The sequence below is a fragment of the Babylonia areolata genome, chromosome 18 (assembly GCF_041734735.1).
Source record: "Babylonia areolata isolate BAREFJ2019XMU chromosome 18, ASM4173473v1, whole genome shotgun sequence".
Taxonomy (NCBI): Eukaryota; Metazoa; Mollusca; class Gastropoda; order Neogastropoda; family Buccinidae; genus Babylonia; species Babylonia areolata.
Window position 1 is genome coordinate 4,950,133 of NC_134893.1, and position 25,584 is coordinate 4,975,716.

General features: G+C 47.4%; 1 protein-coding gene and 1 long non-coding RNA gene across 3 annotated transcripts in view; both read left to right on the forward strand.

Moving 5' to 3' along the window:
• Positions 1–25,584, forward strand: part of LOC143292380 (uncharacterized) — a 122,043-nt gene that overhangs the window by 36,655 nt on the left and 59,804 nt on the right. The window lies entirely within an intron of this gene.
• The window catches only part of LOC143292377 (PDZ and LIM domain protein 7-like), a 34,558-nt gene that overhangs the window by 1,165 nt on the left and 7,809 nt on the right, over positions 1–25,584 (forward strand). The window contains exons 2-7 of one of the 2 annotated variants that reach the window (XM_076602595.1): positions 4,096–4,247; positions 11,629–11,664; positions 18,390–18,471; positions 20,499–20,593; positions 24,002–24,036; positions 24,623–24,935. In XM_076602595.1, the coding sequence (XP_076458710.1) occupies positions 4,096–4,247; positions 11,629–11,664; positions 18,390–18,471; positions 20,499–20,593; positions 24,002–24,036; positions 24,623–24,935 (713 nt within the window). The remainder of the gene's footprint in view (positions 1–4,095; positions 4,248–11,628; positions 11,665–18,389; positions 18,472–20,498; positions 20,594–24,001; positions 24,037–24,622; positions 24,936–25,584) is intronic. The other variant, XM_076602596.1, reaches the window with a different exon arrangement.

The window sequence follows — 25,584 nt, forward strand, 5'->3', positions numbered from 1 at the left end:
GAGGGGGGGGGGGGTTATTTTTAACGTGAGGCAAAGTGAGGGTGAGAGAGTCAGTGTTTGCCAACACACACATACGTATAACACAGGGAACATCTTTGTGCTGCTTCCTACCATCCTTACGCTTTTGTCCTCGCCTCTACACTTCTCCTCTCTTGCCGGAAACCCTTCCTCCCTCTCCCTCCGTCACCCAGCCACCTGTCTCTCTTCTGGTGCCAGTTGCATTGCTTGGTTCTAACTTTTTAACAGTTACACGTGACTCAATGCCTACGTTGACCGAACTACGCCACTGGTCAGTTCCATACTAGTAACACACAGTTAGTAGCGGGTTACGACCATACTAGGCTCTTCGTCCGAGCAATGCAACTGGCTCCTGGGCACCAGTTGAGCTGCAAGGCACCGTTTGTCTGTCTGTCTGTCTGTCTGTCCGTCAGCCTATCTGTCAGTCCGTCCGTCTGTCTGTCTGTCTGTCTCTCTCTCTCTCTCTCTCTCTGTTTTTCTGCTTGCTTTGTTATTAAAAAAAAAAAAAAAAAGAAAGAAAGAAAAGAAAAAACAGACGGCCCTTGGTGATCTTTAAACAACAGGGAAGAATCGTACCTTTTTGTTGGTCAGTGGTCAGTGGTAGTGAAGTTGGTGGTCAGTGGTAGTGAGTGATAGGCCGGAGACGACGATGGTGACGGAAACGAAGGATACATAATTAGGCAGGGGTGTGCCAGGTAGAGACAGACACCGTCAACAGATAACGAGAAGTTACTGTTCCACACTGGAGGCTGCGGGGGTCGAGGATTGTTTGGCTCAGCGTAAGACACATACCTGTCAGCGACTCGTCAGTACTGGTGACGCGAAATACGCTGGCACACTTCAACACATCCATCCATCCATCCATCCGTCCATCCAGGTAAAGCATGGAACCGGGGCTGTGCAGCACCTACTGTTTGTTGCAACGTGCACACATCAGGCCACACACACACACACACACACACACACACACACACACACACACACACACACACACACACACACACACACACACACACACACACACACACACACACACACAAGGGGCAGTAGGATGGGGTCATAGAGACTGATCCTAGAAATATGTTGCACATCTGCACCGCGTTACATATCTACGTTCGTGCGTACATACACGCATCCGTTACCTACCGACGCTACCTACCTACAGACATACATACATACATAGTATTACATACATACACAATTGTGTCGCGCTCAATAGCAGTAATTTGCACGTTACCGGTAACTAGTAACTGGTTGTCGGCCGAACACGTTTTCCCCTCCGTTTTTTCGTTTGTCCCCTCTCACCCGTAGTTTATCTCCCTTTATCCTGCAGTTTACCACCCTTTGTCATGCACCATAATCATCTTCCACTGCCTTACACTTTATCTCTACCCCCTTTGTCCTACATCTTGTCCCTTTTTCACAGCAGCAAATCTCCGCTTGTTCCACAGCTGTCTCCCTTTGTCCTGTATCTTATCTCCCTTGCCCAGCAGTACGTATCCCGTTGTCCTACAGCTGATTTGTCCCACAGCCAACCTTTGCTAAGCACGCCGCAGTCCAAGGCTGCTGAAAGGTTAATAAAGAAAAAGGTCAAGGATACCGTAGCCTTTTACGGTCATTGGGGTAGTGATTTCAGATTCAGTACGTCTAGGGCCCAACACTGAGCTTATATCACAGATTGACAGAAGTTTACATTTGGGCCAACAGCAAAGTGAGAGCTGTATTATCAATGGTTCCTCCAGTCAATGGGAAATCATTTACAGTTTAGTCTTTTGTGAAGGACTATGACTCTTAGTGCTGCAGCCTTGTGGGCTAGTTGGCCTTTGGGAACCATCCCAACGCCGACTGTCCAAAAACCCTCTTGGCTAAGAGAGTGGGGATGTAACTTGGGCAAGACACTCTCCACTGTAATCAAATTCAAGCCCAAATAGTCGGAACAGCAGTTGCCTCCTCTGCTGTTCTGATGGTCATAGTCGGACACGACTGACTATCATATAGAGTGAGGAAAATCGGAGTAAAGCGCCTTTCCCAATGACACAACACGATGCCGAAATTGGGCTTGGAACCCTGATCACTGGTGAAGTGAACACTGGATCACAAGTCCAACGCCTAACCGATTCTTCCACGGCCCGCCGCCTCCCTAACCTGCCAGCTTCTGAATTCACTGAGATCTGAAGGTACACTGACGGTCTGTAGTTGTGTAAGACGTGCATCTGAAGCAGAGGGTACAACAACCTCAGGTTTAAATGTAAAACGCCTGGCGGCGGATCAGTCAAAGAGCTTATAGGCTCACACACAAACACACGCTAAAAAGGAAGCTCCAAATCCGTTCATACAAAAATACCCATCATTTGACCAGCACGGACAGCACTGACGACGAAGAAATATTAAAAGACCTTGACTGCCTTCCGACGTAGCAGTTACGTTCATAGTGACGTCATTGATGACACCATCAAAAGAAGGGAAATATCTTTAGAACGCTGAAAATTCACATATTTGATCTAGAGTGACATATCTCCAGAAAAATTTCTCAGTTTTTGGCTAATTGTTCTGAATATTGATTAATGACTTAAAACATCTCTTTCTAAAAAAAAAAAAAAAAATTTAATGTATAGAAATAAAAAATATGATTAAAAAAAAACATCTCTTTCTACTGTTTATCCCCGACAGTCAATGTGTTTTAAAGACAAGCAGCATTCATTCAGGACTCGGCAAAATCCTTCAGGTTAGGACATTGCACACACACACACAGACCAGACAGACAGACCAATACCGTGTAATCTAGATAACATATGAACATGACAGAAGACACTGAAGTGAGGAGAAGAGAAGCATAAAACATTGACCAAGGAATAAGTGCTGTTGCTGTTGACGAGACAAAGCCACGTGTTTCGAATCACTGTTACCTGTGCTTCGCATGAACCAGCTAACACCCGGGAAAATAAAAGGGAACATGAACAAATGAACAAATGTTTTATTGAGGGTAACTGGATAAGCTGGAAGCTTCTTTACACCATGCCCTCCCTCACACACAAACACACACACACCCACTCACACGCACAAAAGATGAAAGGGGAAAAAAAGAAAGAAAGAAAAAGAAGAAAGAAAAAAGAAAATCGGTACGGACACTCGGTGTAGACGGTAACAACAACAACTACAACAACAAGACTTAGAGTTAATCACGAAACATAAAAAATAACATGGAATATAACTCTCACACACACACACACACACACACACACACACACACACACACACACACAAACACGCACGCACGCACCAGCTTACGCACGCATGTATAGACACACAAACCAGAGGTCTCCCTTCGAATGATGGGTCCGTTTTGTCTTACAAACAGTAACAGTAGGCTAAACTCCCCCGCGAGGCTCTCCCCCCCCACCACCCCCACCCCCTGTCCCCTCATTTTTGTAATCAACAGACATTTATTGGCCACTGCAAAAACAAACAACTATTGATAAACATTGATGATATATTCATATTTCTTCTGTCATCGCTGCTGTGTGTATATGTTAAATGATCGGCATAAGGACAAGACCGGAACTTCCTTTTTTGGACGAAGTGGCTGGGTTTGTTCCGATGTATCTATTATTTGTATTGTGTTCTGGCTGAATCGGTAGCACTGTAAGCAGCATTAACTTGTCAAGTTGTGTACCTTGTAAATGGAAAGAGTTACTTCTCTTTATTATCGGCATATACAGCCCCTCTTGATCAGTCAAACCGCGGGGGCAAACCAAACCAAAAGAGAGAAGAAAAAAACATGGAGACAAAAATTTCAAGTCGACTTGTCCAGCATTGTCTTATTATCCAAGGTATGGACAGGTAGGCTGGAGTGACTGATTTTATCAAGGCTGGAAGGTTTGCGGTCTAGATCCGGGGTCCTCTCACCCCCCCCCCCTCCCCCCCAACACACACACACACACACACACACACACACATATATATATATATATATATATATATATATATATATATATATATATATATATATATATACCTACAAAGCGTATGGTACGGAACTATCCCCACCCATAAATACTCAGTATGCGGAGCATACAGGTAAACCCGGGCAGCCTGGCAGCCAAGTGTGGTCTGCACGTGGGTGATGTCATCCTGAAGATCGGCAACGCTGACACGTCATTCTTACGTCACAAAGAGGCCCAAAACTCCATCATCTCCGCTGGCAACCGCCTGGACCTGCTGCTCCAAAGGTATGTGTGTGTGTGTGTAGCTCAGAAGCTGCTGTTCATATGTTATTTGTCTGTTTTTGGGTACCTGGGGATGTATGTTTTGATCGTCATTTTTGCATTCTTACTTTTTTGTTATCCTTTGTCACTTGCTCTTGATCTTCTTTTGTTATTCTTCTTGTTCCCCCCCCCCCCCCCCCCCCCCCCCCCTCCTTTTTCTTCATCTTCCTCCTTTTCCTTTTGTTTCTTCTTTTTAACTCATTGTTATTATTCTTTCTTTCCTTCTTTTAACGTCGAGGTCTTCTGTGTGGCATATTTTTTGTCGTCAAAATACTGTTGTTGCTGATGTACTTTCAGTTACATCTGAAAGTGTAGAGAACACACACACACACACACACACACACACACACACACACACACACACACACACAGGCCATTCATTCCTGCAGTTGCATTTCGCCTCGAGTGACGCATGCAGGGAGAACCCGGGTACCGCCATATCTCACCTGAGTGAGCCTAGAATAAAAAGCAACACATGCACGTGCATATCCACTCGGCGTGTATACGCCTGACCTGGTTCCTACACAGTCGGCACAATTCAGTAGCTGTACCAAAAGAGAGTATACCTACTCCATCCACTCCACTCTCTGTGGGGTGAAAGAGGGAGACAGAGAGAGAAGGGGGTTGGGGGGTCCAAGCCCAGACGAGCTAGACACGAACTGATTGGCCCAGATAGCTAGCTCGCACACTCAGACCACGATTTCTGAAGTGGTACCCTCTCATGTGCTGGAATTTTCAGAAATAGTGAACCGCAAAAGACTTTATACATGAGGTATCCCATCAAGAGGTTTAAAACTGACATCAGTTACGCGAATAAAAACTCGCATTAACCGAACGTCGCGAGCTGTGATGTAAGCGACCGACGCCCAGACGAGTCAGACACGAACTGATGCCCAGATAGCCAGCACGAACACTAAAACCATGATTCTGAGGTGGCGCACTCTCATGGAGTAGAATTTAGAATCTGAGATGAGAAAGAAAGGAGGGGACAGACAGATGAAAATGAAAAGGATGGGAGTGGGGCCAGTGAAAAAACAGGACGGGGGGGGGGAGTGGGGTGTGTGCAAGAGAACGGATACAGAGACAGACTGAGAGACAGACAGAGACGGAGAGTAAAAAATAGACTGAAGGGGCGGGGGAGAAAGAGAGAGAGAGGGAAAAAAGATAAAAAGAGAGATGGGAGGGGCTAGAAGTAGAGAGTGTGTGTTAAAATGTAGAGAAAGAGAGGGGGGAGGGGGAGAAAGAGAGAGAAAGAAAAGAAAGAGAAGTTGGAAGGGTATGGGAAGGGAATGCAAGAAGAGGAGAGAAAGAGAGGAGGGGAAATAGGGGGGGGGGTAGGATGGACAGACAGAGGGACAGACGCAGATAGAGAGGTAAAGGAGAGGGAGAGACCGACAGACAGACATTCCTGGATGATTCAGCAACACACAACACATAAAAAGAACACGGGCATCGTCGGTAATGTAAACGAACCGACACGGACAGATTTCCATGGCAACACACACACAGGTAAATATGGAACGAAAGAAAGGAAGAAAAGCAGGAGGAAAGAACTAGGAGAATGTTGGGCCAAGAAGGGGAATGAAGTAAGGGAGAGGGAAAGAGGCCGAGTGGAGTTTAGGAGATGATACGGTAAAGAAGAAGGTAAGTGTGGTATCAAGGGGACGGGGGATGGGGTTGGGGGGGGGGGGGGGGGGTGGGGTCTGAAGATGGAAAGTGATGATACAGCCAAAAACTGTGTGGGAGGAGAGAGAGAGAGAGAGATACTGAGACAGACAGACAGACAGACTGAGAAGAAATATTAGTTCCCATAATAGACATAGTGAGAATGAGAGAGTTCAGAGAGAAACAGAGAGAGGGAGGGAAGGGGAAAGAGAAAGGGGAGAGAGAGGGGGGGGAGAGAGAGAGGGGGGAGAGAGAGGAGAGAGAGGGGGGGAGCGAGAGGGGGGGGAGGAGAGAGAGAGGTGGGAGGAGAGAGAGAGGGGGGGAGGAGAGAGGGGGGGGGAGAGCGAGGAGGAGAGAAAGAGGGGGGGGAGGAGAGAAAGGGGGAGAGTGAGAGGGAGTGGAGGAGAGAGAGAGAGAGAGAGGATGTAGGGTGGGAAAGAGAGCGAAAAAAAAAAAAGAACTTGAAAAAAAAGAGAGACTGAGAGAGACGGAAAAAAGAAAATATGGGGGGGGGGGGGGGGCAAAGTTGTACAGACAGATAAGAGAGAAAGAGAGACAGATAAAGACAGACAGAGAGAGGGGGAGGGGAGGCTTGGAAAAGAGAGAGAGAGGGGGGTGATCAACAAGTTGCCCAACAAGATCTGTAACACATTCCAGGCGAACAGCTCATACTGTGTTCTCTTTAAAGAGGCTGTGTGTGTCTCTTGAGTGTGTCTGTGTGTGCGTGTCTCAGTGTGTGCGTGCGTGTACTTGCGTGTAAGTGCGTGCGTGTGTGTATGGGTGTGTCAGTGTGTATGTCTGTGTGTTTTAGTTCGTTTGCGAGAATTTCAGTTCCAGCTTCAAGGAAGTGTCGGAGTGTGCGGCCGACAAATCCGTTTACGCTACAGGGGTGAGCGCGCGCGAGAGAGAGAGAGTGAGGAGACAGACATAGAGAGAGTGAGACAGAGACAGAGACAGACACACAGACAGACAGAGGGATATACTGGCAGAAACAGAGAGCAGAAACAGAGGTCGGACAGAGACAGGTAAGAGAAGGTGAAGGACAACGGTGCAAGGTCCACATGTGGAGGATGGGGGTGTGTGTGGGGGGGGGGTGTGTGGGGGGGGGAGTCGGGAGGTATGTGGAGGGGTGGAAGGGAAGGGGTGGGGTGGGGGTGGGGGCTCGGGGAGCGGGTGGTGGAGGCCGCAGATAACACAGGAGCGGTACGGGTACGAAGAACGGTGCCAAGGCAGTAGTGCAGTGTAATGTCTGGTGTGTGCACTCCGTTCCTTGCGTCGACGCCGGATCCATAGTATGTCGGCCGGCATGTGGTCTTGATCAGTATGCGTGTGGCAACGCTCACACCACTGAGATTAGTGGCTTACACAGAGAGAGAGACAGAGAGAGAGAGAGAGAAGAAAGAGACTGGTTGACAGACAGACCGACAGACTGACAGACAGACAGAAAGATGGGGGTGGGGGGAGAAAATGAGGAAGACGGATGGAATGAGTTAGACCGGAGGATGGGGGCACAGACAGAGAGGGGGTCGGGGACACAGAGAGAGCATAGAGAGAAAGAGTTAGAGTGAGATATAGTAGAGGGATGGAGCATAGAGTTAGAGAGGGAAGGGTATTAGTAGATACAGAGATTTAGAGATGTTGGGGTAGGGAGAGAGACAGTGGGGGGGGGGTGTAGAGGGACATTATTTAGAAAGATGGGGACAGAGAGAGAGATTTAGAAAAAAAAGAAGATGCAGGAGGAGATAGAATAGGAGAATGTTCGGCCAGAGGGGAAGAAGAGAGGAGAGTGAGAAGAGCGAGTGGAGTTTAGAGATGAGGTTAGAGAGGAAGTGTGGGCAGAGGGAACGACGAGGGTGGGGGGAGAGAGAGAGGGGAGGGTGGGGTCTAGATGGAAGGTGATTACAGAGAGAGGTGTGGGGCAGAGAGAGAGAGAGACAGAGAGAGGTGGAGGTCAGACAGAGAGAGAATTTAGTCAATAGGTTGTGGCAGAAGGAGAGAGAAACAGAGAGAGGGAGGGAAGGAGAGAGAGAGAAGGAAGAGACGAGAGAGGGGGGAGAAGAGAGAGAGAGGGAGAGAGAGGTGGGTAGAGGAGAGAGAGGAGGAGAGAGGGGGGGCAGAGGAGGAGAGAGGTTTAGAGCGGGGGGGGCAGAAGAGAGAGAGAGGAGAGAGGGGAGGGCAGTGGAGGAGAGAGAGAGATGAGAGAGAGGGTGTGGGGGGAAAGAGAGGAGAAGAAAACTGAGAAGAAGGGATGGGGACGGAAAAGAGAAGACAGGGGAGGGGGTGGGGGTCAGAAGTGAAGACAGATAAGAGAGATGGGCAGATAAGAGAGAGACAGAGAGAGGGGGGTCAGGGAGAGAGAGATAGAAGAGGGGTTGGGGGAGGTGATAAAGAGAACAAGAGCGGGTTTCCAGGCGAGACAGCTATACTGTGGTTTGGGCAAACATGGTGTTTGAGTTGTTGTGATGCGTGCAAGTGTAGTGGTGGGGTGATTGCGAGAAGATTGCAGAGGGGTGTATGGGCTGATGCAGTGGAGATCAGGATGGGTTAGTCGTCGAGAGATAGTTGTTAAGGAAGTGCGGAAGGTTGGCGGCGAAAAGTAGAAGGAGATCGAGCGGCGCGGGGAGAGAGAGAGAGAGAGATTTAGAGAGAGGTGGGAGACAGACTAGAGGAGTGAGACAAGACAGAGTCAGCAGACGAGACAGAGGGAATTGGGGCAGAAACAGAGAGAGAAACAGAGGTGGGTCAGATACTAATTATAGAGAAGAGTGAAGGAGACGAGTGAAGAGAGGATGGGGGGCAGGTGAGTGTGTGGGGAGGTGGGGGTGGGGATTGGGAGGTGAGGCAGGATTTGAGGGGTGGGGGACAGGAGAGTTGTAGGGGGGGTGGGGTGGGGCGACTTAAGAGGGAGGTGGTAGACGGACGCAGATACACAGGAGGGGTGGGTACGACAGACGTTGAGAGGGTGTGCAGTGTAATGATTGTAGAGTGCACCGGTTGGTGGCCGGATCCAGTAGATGTCGGGGATGGGTTGTCAGATGGTGTGGCAACGCTTCACAGAGTTAGTGCTTCATCAAGAGAGGCGCACTGCGTTGAGAGAAAATCATAAGACGTTGACACAACAGCGAGCAGATGCCTGACAGCAGAAAGAATGCGCGTTAGGTAGGCTTGGAGTGCAGAAAATGGAAGACATGGAAAGTGGATTATACGATTGGGTACGACAAGGGGCGCAGAGGACAAAACGTCTGGTGAATTGGGGATGCTTTTTCAGAGAGAGGCGTTGTGATACAGGTTTATGCATTCGGAAGGAGAGAACGGCTGGGTTGGAGGGTTTTAGTCAAACTTATTGGGAAAAGAGGGGAAGAGAGGAGATTCAAAAAACCTGAGCGGATTTGTAGTGTGGGCAGCATGAGGGCTTAACCATCGACGATTTTAAAGAGGAACATTGACAGGAGGGGTTAGAGGAGGTTTAAGAGGGTCAAAGAGAGAGAATCAAATGAAGGTGGTCAAAACAGAGAGAGAGATTAGGGGGGGTTGGGCCAAAGACAAAGAGAGAGTGGTCAGAGGATGGAGAGATTAGAGCCGAAGGTTGAAGCGGGAGAGAGAGAAATGAGAGGTGGGGTCAAAACGAGGAGGATTAGAGGGTTGGGAGAAAGAGAAGACAGAGAGGTGGGTCGAGAGAGAGGAGACGCGAGAGTGTGTGGTGTAGTGAGGTGAGAGAGGATTAGTAAGGTTAGGGGAGAAGAGAGAGACAGATGTGGGTGTGGTGTGAAGTGGAGATGAGGGGGTTGGGGTGAAAGAGTGGCGAGAGGGTGGTGGTGTTATATATTGAGTGAGGAGTAGTGTGGTTATGGGGTAAGGGCGATGTAAGACGTGGGGGCGTGTTTGGTGTGGGTGTGAGGAGACTTAGTGGTGTGTGGGTGCACGATGGTTGATGTGGTGGTGGTGTGGGATTAGAGGGTGTGGTAAGAAGACTAGAGGTGTGTGTGTGTGGTGAGGAGATTAGGAGTGTGTGTGGGTGATGATTTAAGATGTAGAGGGGGGAGAGTAGACAGGGGGTGGTGTGTGTGTGGTGGTTGTGAGAGCAGAGGGTGTTGTCGGTTTGCTAATAAAAAAATAAAACAGAGTGAGAAGTGGGTGTGGCACAGGAAATGGTTGGGGATGTAAACAGGTGTGTGGGTGTGGATGTGAGTGTGGTTACGGTGTAGGGGTAAGAAAGAGACAGAGCTGGGTGTGTGGCGTGTGTGTGTGTGTGTGTGTGTGTGCGTGTGTATGTGTGTGTGTTTATCGGTGTAAGGGGGGAGTAAGACAGTGTGTGTGTGTGTGTGTGTGTGTTTATCGGTGTAAGGGGGAACTAAGACAGAGTGTGTGTGTGTGTGTGTGTGTGTGTGTGTGTTTATCGGTGTAAGGGGGAACTAAGACAGAGTGTGTGTGTGTGTGTGTGTGTGTGTGTTTATCGGTGTAAGGGGGAACTAAGACAGAGTGTGTGTGTGTTTATCGGTGTCAGGGGGAAGTAAGACTGAGTGTGTGTGTGTGTGTGTGTGTGTGTGTGTGTTTTATCGGTGTCAGGGGGAAGTAAGACTGAGTGTGTGTGTGTGTGTGTGTGTGTGTGTGTGTGTGTGTGTGTGTGTGTGTGTGTGTGTGTGTGTTTATCGGTGTCAGGGGGAAGGGGGAAAAGGATGACCACAGCTGGGTGTCGGACGATGCAATCCGTCTTCTCGTCTGAGATCCGTACAACCCCCTGTTCCTAGAGTGAAAAAAGAACAATAATGATAACAGATTTTTTTTTTTTTCTAAAGACGTGTTGCCAGCATCTAGCTATGTTCGCTGAAACGTTTAGAAAATTAATGCGTTCCTTCCCAACAGATCAAGGAAGGTTGGGGGTTGTTGTTTTTTTGTTTGTTTGTTTGTTTTTTGTTTTTGTTTTTGTTGGGTTTTTTTGTTTTTGTTGTTGTTGTTGTTTTGTTGTTGTTTTTTTGTTTTTTCGTGTTTTTTTTTAACATTATATATAATTTCATCTTGGTTTTTGGTTTTTTGTTGTTGTTTTTTTTTGTGTGTGTTTTTTTTTTGGGGGGCGGGGTACTATTTTATTTGTTTTGTTTTGTTTTTCCCCACCTTCGCAAACACAGTATGGCTGCCTATACGGCGAGGTAAAAACGGCCGTGCTGGTAAAAACCCACTCGTCAGTACATGTATACGAGTGAGCGTGAAGATGGCACCCAGGTAACGAAGAAGAAGAAGTTTCATTTCCCCTTTTTGATTCCTTTGACAAACAACCCATAATATTCTTCGTCAGTGAAGGACTGGTATTCATTTAGAACATTTCTCCTGTTTAACCTTCCTTTCAGTGACTGATGAGAGATGTGTATCAATATTCAGTGGGAGCGCAAAAACAGCCTGGGTTTTAGTTGTGCAAGCGTATTTCGAAGCATGGACTTACGTGATGCGATGTTTGGTAGATTCTCTCTCTCTCTCTCTCTCTCTCTCTCTCTCTCTCTCTCTCTCTCTCTCTCTCTCTCTCTCTCTCTCACTCACTCTCGTGAGTGGTGTGTGTATGTGTGTGTGTGCGCGCGCGCGCGTGTGTGTTATTATGTGTGTTGTTTGTTTGTTTGTTTTTGTTTTTTTGTGTGTTTTTTTTTAATCCTGTATAATGTATATGTTTATTCTACTCTTTCAAATATAGACTAAGAGAAAAGAAAGGTGTAAGCCAGAATGCCGGGTAAGTATAAATGCATGATGTGGAACATTAGTTCTCGCTGTAGTGTCTCAGTTTGCTTGATGGTGATGTGTTCACTTTCTTCGTCACTGTGTCGTGGTCGTCAGTACTACGCTGCAAACTGTCACCATTCGCTTGCCATGGCCAAGACTAGAACGACAGGCCCAGCTTAAACCCCAGACTAGAACGACAGGGCCAGCTTAAACCCCAGACTAGAACGACAGGGCCAGCTTAAACCCCAGACTAGAACGACAGGGCCAGCTTAAACCCCAGACTAGAACAACAGGGCTAGCTTAAACCCCAGACTAGAACAACAGGGCCAGCTTAAACCCCAGACTAGAATGACAGGGCCAGCTTAAACCCTAGACTAGAAGGACAGAGCTAGCTTAAACTCCAGACTAGATAGACAGGGCCTAGCTTAAACACATACTAGAACAACAGGGCCAGCTAAAACCCCAGACTAGAACAACAGGGCCAGCTAAAACCCAGAACTAGAACGACAGGGCTAGCTTAAACCCCAGACTAGAATGACAGCACCAGCTTAAACCCTAGACTAGAAGGACAGGGCCAGCTTAAACTCCAGACTAGAACAACAGGGCCAGCTGAAACCCAGATTAGAATGACAGGGTTAGCTTAAACCCCAGACTAGAATGACAGGGTTAGCTTAAACCCCAGACTAGAATGACAGGGTTAGCTTAAACCCCAGACTAGAATGACAGGGTTAGCTTAAACCCCAGACTAGAACGACAGGGTTAGCTTAAACTCCAGACTAGAACAACAGGGCCAGCTAAAACCCAGACTAGAACGACAGGGCCAGCTTAAACCCCAGACTAGAACGACAGGGCCAGCTTAAACCCCAGACTAGAACGACAGGGCCAGCTTAAACCCCAGACTAGAAGGACAGAGCTAGCTTAAACCCCAGACTAGAACAACAGGGCTAGCTTAAACCCCAGACTAGAACAACAGGCCCAGCTTAAACCCCAGACTAGAACAACAGGGCCATCTTAAACCCCAGACTAGAACGACAGAGCCAGCTTAAACCCCAGACTAGAACGACAGGGCTAGCTTAAACCCCAGACTAGAACAACAGGGCCAGCTTAAACCCGAAACTAGAACAACAGGGCCAGCTTAAACCCGAAACTAGAACAACAGGGCCAGCTTAAACCCGAAACTAGAACAACAGGGCCAGCTTAAAACCCAGACTAGAATGACAGGGCCAGCTTAAACCCTAGACTAGAAGGACAGAGCTAGCTTAAACTCCAGACTAGAACAACAGGGCCAGCTTAAACCCAGACTAGAACGACAGGGCCACCTTAAACCCCAGACTAGAACGACAGGGCCAGCTTAAACCCGAAACTAGAACAACAGGGCCAGCTTAAACCCGAAACTAGAACGACAGGGCTAGCTTAAACCCGAAACTAGAACAACAGGGCCAGCTTAAAACCCAGACTAGAATGACAGGGCCAGCTTAAACCCTAGACTAGAAGGACAGAGCTAGCTTAAACTCCAGACTAGAACAACAGGGCCAGCTTAAACCCAGACTAGAACGACAGGGCTAGCTTAATCCCCAGACTACAATGACAGGGCCAGCTTAAACCTGAAACCCCAGACTAGAACGACAGGCCAAGCTTAAACCCGAAACTAGAACAACAGGGCCAGCTTAAACCCAGACTAGAACGACAGGGCCAGCTTAATCCCCAGACTAGAACGACAGGGCCAGCTTAAACCCAGACTAGAACGACAGGGCTAGCTTAAACCCCAGACTAGAACAACAGGGCTAGCTTAAACTCCAGACTAGAACGACAGGGCCAGCTTAAACACATACTAGAACAACAGGGCCAGCTTAAACCCCAGACTAGAACGACAGGGCCAGCTTAAACCCTAGACTAGAACGACAGGGCCAGCTTAAACCCCAGACTAGAACGACAGGGCCAGCTTAAACCCTAGACAAGAACGACAGGGCCAGCTTAAACCCTAGAAATTGCGTCTGATGATAAAGGAGAGAGAGAGAGAGAGAGATGTAACAACAAATAAAAGATTGCTTAACATTTTCCATCCCTCTTAAATGGTGTAGTCAATACAGATTAGCATATTTTCAAATAACAGATAAAGACTGACTCAATGAAGACAAATCTTCGGCGCACAGGGAAAAAAAAAAAATCCATTTGCAAGAAGAATGGTCAAAGGGAAGGAACAACGGATGAAGTGCATAAGCTTTGAAGATAAGAGCTATTTCCCTTTAAAATGTTTCCGTAATGGTACGAAAATACATCGTGTTTGTCTTTTGTTCCTCGGATACCTGTCCACTGCAAAAAACAGAGAAAAGCATTTGGGTTTTGCATTGAATTGTGTAGTTGTGACTATGTATGCCAAATCATAGGTGTTTTTTTTGTTCTTTTTTGTTTTCTATTTTTTGTTTTGTTTTTCTGGATGCAGTGTTTGAATGTTGTTTAGTTACTGGTTGTCTTTTTTTTTTGTTATTATGCGTGATCATTGGAACGAAAATGATCTTTAAAGAGAGCATGTTGCATGGCTGTATAGTAGGGTGTGTACATGTATGTATGTGTGTGTAATTGTAAAGAATTCTATCCCATAAGGAAAGAACGAGAACGTTCCGAAAAAGTGGGTATATTAATCTACGTGATAGATTGATGTGTTTGTTCTCTCTCCCTCTCTCTCTCTCTCTCTCTCTCTCTCTCTCTCTCTCTCTCTCTCTCTCTCTGTGTCTCCCTCTCTCTTTGACTAAAAGGCGTTAGTGATTACATAGACTGTGAAAATGCGTGAACATCCTCAATTGTTTACATCCGCCTGGTTTATAATAATTTTGTCTTATTATGTATTTAGCCCAGTCGTTGCATGTGTTTGCATGTTAGTCATTGACGTGAAATGTTTAATTCATTTTCTTTTTGTTCGATTTGTGTAAAAACAAATTCATGTTTAGTATCGTCATGTGATCTTAGGATGTGCATATGTGCGTGTGTGCTCGCATGAATATGTGTGTTTGCGTGTGCGTGTGCATGTGTGTGTGTTTGCGTGTGTGTGTGTGCGTGTGCGTACATGCTTACGCGTGAATGTGGATTAGAGAATGACGCATGCGTATATTTATGCATATTATGTACGCACTTGTATGTGTGTTATGTGCGTATGCATGTGAGCGGGCGTTATCAGTGCATTTACAGTGAAGATCCCAGTTCTTTTCTTCCAAGTGACAGCAGTCTCCGACAGTGCATCGTAATGTCCTGTGGATACGACGTGCCGGGCAAAAGCACAGACTGAAATACATTGCTTCCACCAGCACGGTCAATGAATCAGACTTGGATGATTCAGACCCTCTGCAGTCATACACTGGAAGCTCTCTCTCTGTCTGTCTGTCTGTCTGTCTGTCTCTCTGTCTCTCTCTCTGTCTGTCTGTCTGTCTGTCTCTGTCTGTCTGTCTCTCTCTCTCTCTGTCTCTCTCTCTCTCTCTCTCTCTGTCTCTCTCTCTGTCTTTCTGTCTCTCGCTTTCTCTCTCTCTCTCGCTTTCTCTCTCTCTCTCTCTGTCTCTTTCTATGTCTCTCTCTCTGTCTGTCTGTCTGTCTCTCTCTCTCTCTCTCTCTCTCTCTCTCTCTCTATGCGTACATGTTTGTGTGTCTCTTAGAACAACGGCAGATGTGTAAGTCGGCCAAAGTGCTAATATCTTCACCGTTGGAAAATAAAGTTTTCATTCATTCATTCATTCTCTCTCTCTCTCTCTCTCTCTCTCTCTCTCTCTCTCTCTCTCTCTCTCTCTCTCTCTCTCTCTCTCTCTCTCTCTCTCGAACACATGTCGCCGCTAACAATCATATCAGCAGCATTTTCAAAGCCCAGCACCGTCCCAGGACTCAGCTCCCGACTGAGGACAAGAATGACAAACATCTTCCAAATACTGCTGTCAACGAGGAGCTCAATGTGCGGTATAGTCCTGCATATGATTATGCTCAAATCACATCAGTCAGGAACCACCGAATTCCACCGAAGCGCTAGGTGTTCCTCTGAAAGGGAGCTCAGCCAGTACCACAGCAGACACTGAGATGAAGAAGTGGAGAGCTGGGTTTTACGACAAAGGCCAGATTGACACGTTGTTGCTTTTTTTCTGTTTACGTCTTGGTGTTGTGAAGGTTTCGTTGAGGGTCGTGAAGTCCCGAGATGAAGAAAGAAGATCATTTATGCACTGTGTGTGCCGTTCACCTCACCGTCCCCCTCCCAGCCGAGGGGACCCCACACGTTGACGGAACAAGGGGCAGACCAGAAGACCCGTGGAGGACAACAGAGAGAGGAAACAAACAGCCAGAGAGGGAAGAGGGAACCAAGCCAAACAGCCAGAGAGGGAAGAGGGAACCAAGCCAAACAGCCAGAGAGGGAACAGGGGAACCAAGCCAAACAGCCAGAGAGGGAACAGGGAACCAAGCCAAACAGCCAGAGAGGGAAGAGGGAACCAAGCCAAACAGCCAGAGAGGGAAGAGGGAACCAAGCCAAACAGCCAGAGAGGGAAGAGGAACCAAGCCAAACAGCCAGAGAGGGAAGAGGAACCAAGCCAAACAGCCAGAGAGGGAAGAGGAACCAAGCCAAACAGCCAGAGAGGGAAGAGGAACCAAGCCAAACAGCCAGAGAGGGAACAGGGGAACCAAGCCAAACAGCCAGAGAGGGAAGAGGGAACCAAGCCAAACAGCCAGAGAGGGAACAGGGGAACCAAGCCAAACAGCCAGAGAGGGAAGAGGGAACCAAGCCAAACAGCCAGAGAGGGAACAGGGAACCAAGCCAAACAGCCAGAGAGGGAAGAGGGAACCAAGCCAAACAGCCAGAGAGGGAAGAGGGAACCAAGCCAAACAGCCAGAGAGGGAACAGGGGAACCAAGCCAAACAGCCAGAGAGGGAAGAGGGAACCAAGCCAAACAGCCAGAGAGGGAACAGGGAACCAAGCCAAACAGCCAGAGAGGGAAGAGGGAACCAAGCCAAACAGGCCAAATGGTCAGCGTGAGACATTGACAACAAAGGAAAGGCATGGATTTGAATCAACCCCCATGTGAAGCATAAGTGTCTTTGTTTTGTTGTTGTTGTTGTTGTTGTTGTTTTTCTCTCCTGTTTACTCCTACCCACAGCTGGGTGTGCCACAGGCCTGGTGGAAGCTCTGAAAGGAAAGAGGACCACACGTTCAGGGTCATCCAGTTGAAGGCAGTGCTTTTTGACTCACTTGTGTAAACAAAGTGAGTCTATGTTTTAACCCGGTGTTCGGTTGTCTCTGTGTGTGTGTGTGTGTGTGTCCGTGTGTCTGTGTGTATGTGTGTCCGTGGTAAACTTTAACATTGACATTTTCTCTGCAAATACTTTGTCAGCTGACACCAAATTTGGCATAAAAATAGGAAAAATTCAGTTCTTTCCAGTCATCGTGTTTAAAACAATATTGCACCTCTGGGATGGGCACAAAAAAATTAAATAAAGAAGCCTAATTATATGCAAACTGCATTTACTGTTATATTTATATTTTTTGTATTCTCTAAACTTGGCACTTTGACCTCTGATTCTGACACAACAACAAGAGGAGTCATTATTATCATTTTTTGTTCAAACAGGAACTTCTTTTGCTAAGCATGGAATTTTTATTTATTTTGCAAACGTTTTGGGGCAGATAGTAAAGAAGGGAAGTTACTCTGTAATTAATGCTAAGGGACTTAATTTATCACAAGTGAGTCTTGAAGGCCTTGCCTCTCTTGTTTTCTTTGCTTTTTTTCACAGCACTGCAGGTGTCTGTATCTTTCAGACCTGTTTGGCACCAGGATATGTTTTTAAAGGAAGCGCACATTACTCCCCTGCCAAATATTCACGACTTTCTAGAGAAAAATAGACTAAATGCAAGACAGCTCTACCGTACATGTTGTTGCAGATACGCAGGCATTTCTACATAAGCAGCAGCAGCATCCCTGTAATCTATTCGCACAAAATAATGGAACGTTATCTTCAATTCCGCTGCAAGTCAATCTCGTGATTTACCTCAGTTCCGATTATTTTTGTTCTCCCGTTTTATGCCCGTGTGCGAGATACATGCCAAGGTGTTTGGCTGTGGGTGGATGTACAGTAGGGACTACCCGTGAAAGACGGGACGGCCTCTCACTTCACCTGGTTTTCCAACTCAGCCACTATTATCGCCAGTGTAAGACTTCAGTAGTGTCCTTCATGTATGTGAAATGACAACCACTGAATACCACTAAAAAAAAATTTGATGCCACTAAAAGACAAATTGATGCCACTAAAAGACAATCTGGTGCCACTAACAGACAATTTGATGTATAAATACATGACGTATAATTTATATTATACGGTCTTTTGACACCACCCAAGTGCCAGGTTACCTCTGAAAGGGAAGTCACTACGGCACAGCAGACAGACGTACGTTTCAGTTTTACAGTCCCTTTGTTGTTTTTCAGGCCACTGACGTGTTCCGTTCTGACCCTCATCAGGTGACTGGCTGGCTGATCCTTTGTTGTTGTTATTTTATTTTTATTTTTATTTATTTATTTATTTAATGTTCTTTTATTTTATTTTACCCTTTTTCTTCTTTTTTTTTCCTCAAGGCCTGACTAAGCGCGTCAGTTGGGTTACGCTGCTGGTGAGGCATCTGCTTGGCGGATGTGGTGTAACGCATATGGATTTTACCGAACACAGTGACGCCTCCTTGAGCCACTGAAACTGATACTGTTGATGGTGGTGTTTCAGAGGAGGGGCCCCCATGAGACCAGGTGGCTATGACAGCTTCCCTGCTCCTTCCTTCAATGCCGGGGGCTACGGGGCTCCTCAGGTCAGTGGCCCGTCTCCATCAGTCAGCACAGTGACGCTCCCAGAGACTGGAACCGTCTGCCTCTAGAGGGTGGTGGGGGTGGTGGGGAGGGCGAGGGGGGGGGGAGGTGGATGTGGAGGGGAGGAGGAGCTGGGGGCTGGTAGGGAAGGGAGACAAGATGTGTACTAGAAAGACAGGTGGTGAAGGCACTAAAATGTGTATTAGCCACTGCATTCACCTTTATTGTTTTATTTGTTTATTTGCTTGGTTGGTTGGTTGGTTGGTTGTTTTATATATGTATATTTATGTTATTTCAATTTATGATTTTAAACTTCATTTAATCGTTGCAATACGCATCTCCATTCTGTTTAGTTATAAAAGTTTAATATCATCCTTCACTGGCAGCTCATCAAGTCACTGGTGTGCGGTGATTTTTTTTTTTTTTAAACCCGGGAGGTTTGGAACACTACGAAATTTCTTTACTTATTCGTTCATTTGTTGCAAATCATATCTCTGTTTTACTGACTTCCAGACATTGATATCAATCTAGCAGTTCTACTCTGAGAAGTCAAGGAATTATGTTGGTTCCCCCCACCCCCACCCCCACCCCCACCCCAGTGAGAAGTGAGAGAATCTGAGCACGCTGTTTCGAATCACGGCTTCAGCCGCCGATATTTTCTCCCCCTCCACTAGACCTTGAGTGGTGGTCTGGACGCTAGTCATTCGGATGAGACGATAAACCGAGGTCCCGTGTGCAGCACGCACTTAGCGCACGTAAAAGAACCCACGGCAACAAAAGAGTTGTTCCTGGCAAAATTCTGTAGAAAAATCCACTTCGATAGGAAAAACAAATTAAAAAAAACTTGCACGCAGAAAAAAGTACCAAAAAAAATTGGGTGGCGCTGTAGTGTAGCGACGCGCTCTCCCTGGGGAGAGCAGCCCGAATTTCACACAGAGAAATCTGTTGTGATAAAAAGAAATACAAATACAAACACAGTCAACAACAACAGCACTCAGACACCACCACCACCATCATCATTGTCCATCACCATGTACATCCAACAGACACTACACCATCAGTCTGTGTATTGTATTGTATCACGTATCATATTGCTTTGTATTGCACTGAATTGCATTGTATCCAGTGTATGAAAGTCAGTCGTGTCCCGACTATCTGGACTAGAATTTGATTATAGTGGAGAGTGTTTTGCCCACGAGACACCCCCCCACTCTCTCGGCCAAGAAGGGTTTTAACCACGCCCCATACACACACGTACACATTAGCCACGCCCCATACACACACGTACACATTAACCACGCCCCATACACACACGTACACATTAGCCACGCCCCATACACACACGTATACATTAACCACGCCCCATACACACACGTACACATTAACCACGCCCCATACACACACGTACACATTAAACACACGTACACATTAACCACGCCCCATACACACACGTACACATTAACCACGCCCCATACACACACGTACACATTAACCACGCCCCATACACACACGTACACATTAACCACGCCCACACACACACACACACACGTATACATAAACCACGCCCCATACACACACATACACATTAACCACGCCTCCACACACACACGTACACATTAACCACGCCCCATACACACACGTACACATTAGCCACGCCCCATACACACACGTACACATTAACCACGCCCCATACACACACACGTACACATTAGCCACGCCCCATACACACACGTACACATTAGCCACGCCCCATACACACGTACACATTAACCACGCCCTCCCCCCCCCCCCCACACACACACACGTATATATTAACCACGCCCCATACACACACGTACACATTAGCCACGCCCCATACACACACGTACACATTAGCCACGCCCCATACACACGTACACATTAACCACGCCCTCCCCCCCCCCCCACACACACACACACGTATACATTAACCACGCCCCATACACACACGTACACATTAACCACGCCCCATACACACACGTACACATTAATGTCTCCTCTTTTCTTCCAGAGCTTCGGAGTGCAGCAGCCGAGCCCTGCCCCCTTCAAGCCTTCCTATGATGCCGGCCTAGCACAGCGGACCCAGAATCTCTCGCTGTCCCCGGGGTAAGCAGCCAGCAGTCTCAGTGCAGGCTTTGTCACTGTTAGAATAGAATTTGATTTGTCTATCTTGATTAGCACGTGTATCGGGGGTCACAATGATTATTGGGGGCGAGGGGGGGGTTGGGGGGGTGAAGGGAAGGAACAGTAAGTATACATACAAGGTACAAAGATGAATCGGAGATGATATACAAACACAAATACAGTAGGATTTTTAACACACGTATACATATGAATAAACAATTGCTTGTTCTTCATCTTCGGGTTTTGGGGTTGTGTGTGTGTGTGTGTGTGTGTGTGTGTGTGTGTTTGGAGTTGTTGTCATTGTTTTGACCCCTTTCAAAGAAGGTTGTTTTCTTTTCAAGCTCCGTTCTGACAATGCCTTTCACATGCAAATGCATTCGCATACATGTAGGCATGTATCAGACGACACAAAGAACCATGCACGCACTCACACACATACATACACGAACACGCACACACATTACATATGCACACACACACACACACACACACACACACACACACACACACACACACACACACACACACACACACATTCATCTGCCTGTACAGAATATGAAATACAACCCCCACTTATCAAGACATACAACAAAGATCGCGACAACCAAAAAGTTTCAACACAGCACGGAGCCAAAAAGTAGCAAACCTTTCTACCGCCTAAAATGTCACTATCTTCACCCCCAAAATACACCCGTTTAAACCCAAATCTTCTGCACACACACACCCGGCAACAAAGATAACTGAGTTTCACGGAAACTTTTTTTCTTGATATAAAAACGTTTTACAACCGAAGTTCTTCCTAAACACAGACGACCACAAAGATAGCCTAGTCATACCGAGAAATGATAAAACCAGTTTTATACAAAGCACGCGATCGCAAATTTGATTAACCCTTTCACCGCCAGTCAATTTAGAATACAAAATGCCCTTGTGGTATAAACACAGAAAAGACAGTGGCTAAGAATAGCTGGGGATTCCCCCTGCGATGCATAGAAAATATGGCCTGTCCTACCACCGAACATTAAGAGCAGTAGGTTCATGGATAACAGACCAGTGAATGGTCACCTTTCAGTGACATGGGACCTCTACCACGCCTGTGCATAAACGCGAGCTTGGCGGTCAAAGGGTTAACACCAGTCGATGATGTCTTTTTCTTCATGTATCGTCAAGAATACTTTCCGAAGTAACCGTGACTTAAGTTGTTTTTCCGTACAATGTTGCGCTTTATCCCCCACGTAATTCCAAGGGAACCCATTTTTAAATGGTCTGAAAAGCACTCTTGTTCTCTTCAACCGCATTGCTATGATATCATCCATCTATATATCTATCTATCTATCTGCCGGTTAGTCTATTTTTTTGTCAGAGTACACCTTGATTTAACCAAATGCGGCCGGGATGACTCACTAGGTTTGAGTTCAAATCCAGACGCTGAATGAGCACCTGACAGATTTAACATACACCGTAGACGATACAACAGACCACACCCAACGAAGAATGAAGGACAAAGGCTGATTTGAGTTCGATGCTGAACAGGTCTTTCTTCCGGACCCAACAAATTGGCATTTGTAGGCTTCTTTGCATTTGATATCATGTGAAGAATCAGCCCGTATTATGTAACGTCGATATTGAACCCAATTCTTTTTTTATTTTTACTTCATTGTAGTTTCAATGCCAATGATTTTGATCAAGCAAGAGTTTATCAGATAAACGGAAGTTTATCAGATGATATTGCGGTCAAGGAGAGCAGATGATTGTGATGATAAAATATAGTTACTCATATAGCGCCTATCCTCGGTCAGAGACCAAGCTCTATGCGCTTTACAAATATGGAGCCAATCGCACAACATGCTGCCTACCTGGACAGGGTGCCAGCCATCGAGTGCTCATCTCATCATTCGTTTCCTGTGTAATTCAGTCAGGATTCACACACACACACACACACACACACACACACACACACACACACACACACACACACACGTAACATTTCATGTGCATGACCGTTTTGTATATGATGTTCTTGTTTCCATTACCCACCGAACGCTGACATGGATTAAAAGATCTATAATGCGTGTAATTGATCTTCTGCGTGTGTATGCATATGGGCAAGCGCAACTTTTGGTAGACTGAATGCAAATGTCTGGAACAGAAGAGGCATTAGTCTTGAGACCAAGCTAAAGGTCTACAGAGCAGTAGTTCTCCCCACACTACTGTACGTCTGCGAAACTTGGACAGTGTACCAACGACATACCAAGAAGTTGAACCACTTCCACATGCCTCAGGAAGCTACTGAACATCAAGTGGCAAGACAGGACCCCAGACACAGAGGTGCTCGCAAAAGCCACCCTTCCCAGCATCTTCACCATCCTGATGAAGTCCCAGCTTCGCTGGGCTGGACACGTGGCGCGCATGCCAGACCATCGGCTGCCCAAAAGGCTCTTCTATGGCGAGCTGCAACAAGAGAAGAGATCACACGGAGGTCAGAAGAAGCGCTTCAGAGATACTCTGAAAGTCTCTCTGAAAGCGTTTGATATCAACCCTGACTCATGGGAGGAATCTGCAGTGGACCGTGACAAATGGCGCGCTGCTGTGCACAAAGGCGCCAAGTTGTGCGAGGCCAACAGGACTGCTGCAGCTGTTCAGAAGAGGCAGGCCAGAAAGTCACGGGCAAACAAGCTCCCTGACAATGGTATGCCTGTCTTTGTCTGCCCCAACTGTCAGCGAACATTTCGTGCGCAGATTGGACTATTCAGCCATCTGCGCATTCACAGATAGATTCATGAGCATCCTCCCCCCCCCCCACCCCACCACCACCCTCCCCCCATCCCCCAGCTGGATGACAACGATGGTCATCATCGATCTCGATGGACACACCACCACCACCCACCGAACGCTGACATGGATTAAAAGATCTATAATGCGTGTATTTGATCTTCTGCGTGCGTATGTATGTATATATATATATATATATATATATATATATATATATATATATATATATATACATACATACATACATACATACATACACTGTAACGTGTGTATTTCATCTTCTCCGTGCGTACACACACACACACACACACACACACACACACACACACACACACACGAAGATGGTTAAGGCATTAGCAGGACATGTGCACATAATTATGTTGTGCGACAGTCAGGAAACTAGGTCGAGACTCCAGCACTCTGACCATTGATTTTGACCACCGCACAGAGCTAAGATATTTTTGTTGGATTGATTGTTGTTGTTGTTGTTGTTGTTGTTTTCCATTTCTTGCATGGGCATGTACTCTCCTCGTTCTATTTCTACATTCTAAATCTAATTTTATCTGATTTTCTGGGAATGCAAGGTATTTCATTGGTTTCCGTTGGATTTGTTCGTAGGAGCGGTGCACCTCCTCCCCCGGCTCCCATGTTTGGTGAGAGAACATGTCTGTCTGTCTGTCTGTCTGTTTCTCTCTCTCTCTCTCTCTCTCTCTCTCTCTCTCTCTCTCTCTCTCCTCTCTCTCTCTCTCTCTCTCTCTCTCTCTCTCTCTCTCTCTGTGTCCAGAAGAGAAACGGAAGGGAGGGAGGGAGAAAAAGACAATCAAGATGGGGTTCTATCATCGTTATTGTCATCATCGTCGTCGTCGTCGTCATCATCATCATCATCATCACCACCACCACCACCAGCAGAGTCATGCATGCGTGTGGAGAGTTGGGTGTGAAAAAAAAAGTGCTTTGATTTGTTTCCGCCACACGATCTGGAGCTGTATAAACATTCATCATTAAAAATTATTATCATTATTATTATTATTATCATTATTGCTGCTACTATTGCTGCTGCTACTACTGTTACCACTACGACGACGACAACGACTCCTACTACTACTGCTATTGCTACTACTACTACTACTACTGCTGCTGCTGCTGCTGCTGCTACTACTACTACTACTACTGCTGCTGCTGCTGCTACTACTACTACTACTACTACTACAACTGAATCGTTGTTTCACATCCGCACAGCGCCCAAGCCGGCACCCACCGCCACCTCCAGCGTCACCTTCCAGCCCAAGCCTGCCGGCCCCCCGGCCCCGCCCCCGCCCCCACCCCCGCCTCCTCCCCCCGCCCCGGCCGTCAAGCCCTGGAGCCCCCCCGCCCCGGCCCCCCGGCCCCCGCCCCCTGCCCCTGCCCCGCGGCCCATGGGCGGAGGAGGGGGTTTCCCACCCCTGAAGCCCACGGGCGGCAAGGCCCGGAGGGGTCGGGTCGGGGAGGCGGTCACCAAGCCCCCCAGCACCGATCGCATCCCTGTCTGCGCCAGCTGCAAGATTGCTATCAGGTGAGGGAGAGACAGGGAGAGGCAGGGAGAGAGAAAGGGAGAGACAGGGAGAGGGAGAGAGAGAGGGGGAAGGAAGAGAGGGTGTGGGTGTGAGTGTGGTGAGGCAGAGAGAGAAAGGGAGTGGGAGGGGGGGGTGACGGAGGAGGGGGGGGGGCGCATAGAGAGAAAGAAGGAGAAAGGGGAGAGACATAGTGAGAAGGGGATGGAGGGGGTGGGAGGAAGAGGGGGAGACAGAGAGGGAGAGGGAGGGGGGAGAGAGGGGGGCGCAGAAAGAGAAAGAGAGAGAAAGGGGAGAGACAGGGAGAGTGAGAAGGGGTGGAGGGGGGGTGGGGGGAGGGGGAGACAGAGAGGGAGAGGGAGGGGGGAGAGAGGGGCGCGCAGAAAGAGAAAGAGAGAGAAAGGGGAGAGACGGGGAGAGTAAGAAGGGGATGGAGTGGGTGGGGGGAGGGGGAGACGGAGGGGGGAGACAGGGGGGCGCAGAAAGAGAAAGAGGGAGAAGGGAGAGACGGGGAGAGTGAGAAGGGGATGGAGGGGGGTGGAGAGAGAGAGGGGGAGTCGCAGAGGGAGAAAGAGGAAGAAAGGGGAGAAGGAAAGACAGAGAGAGAGAGAGAGAGAGAAAGAGATTTTTTTTTTCCTTTGCAACAACGAC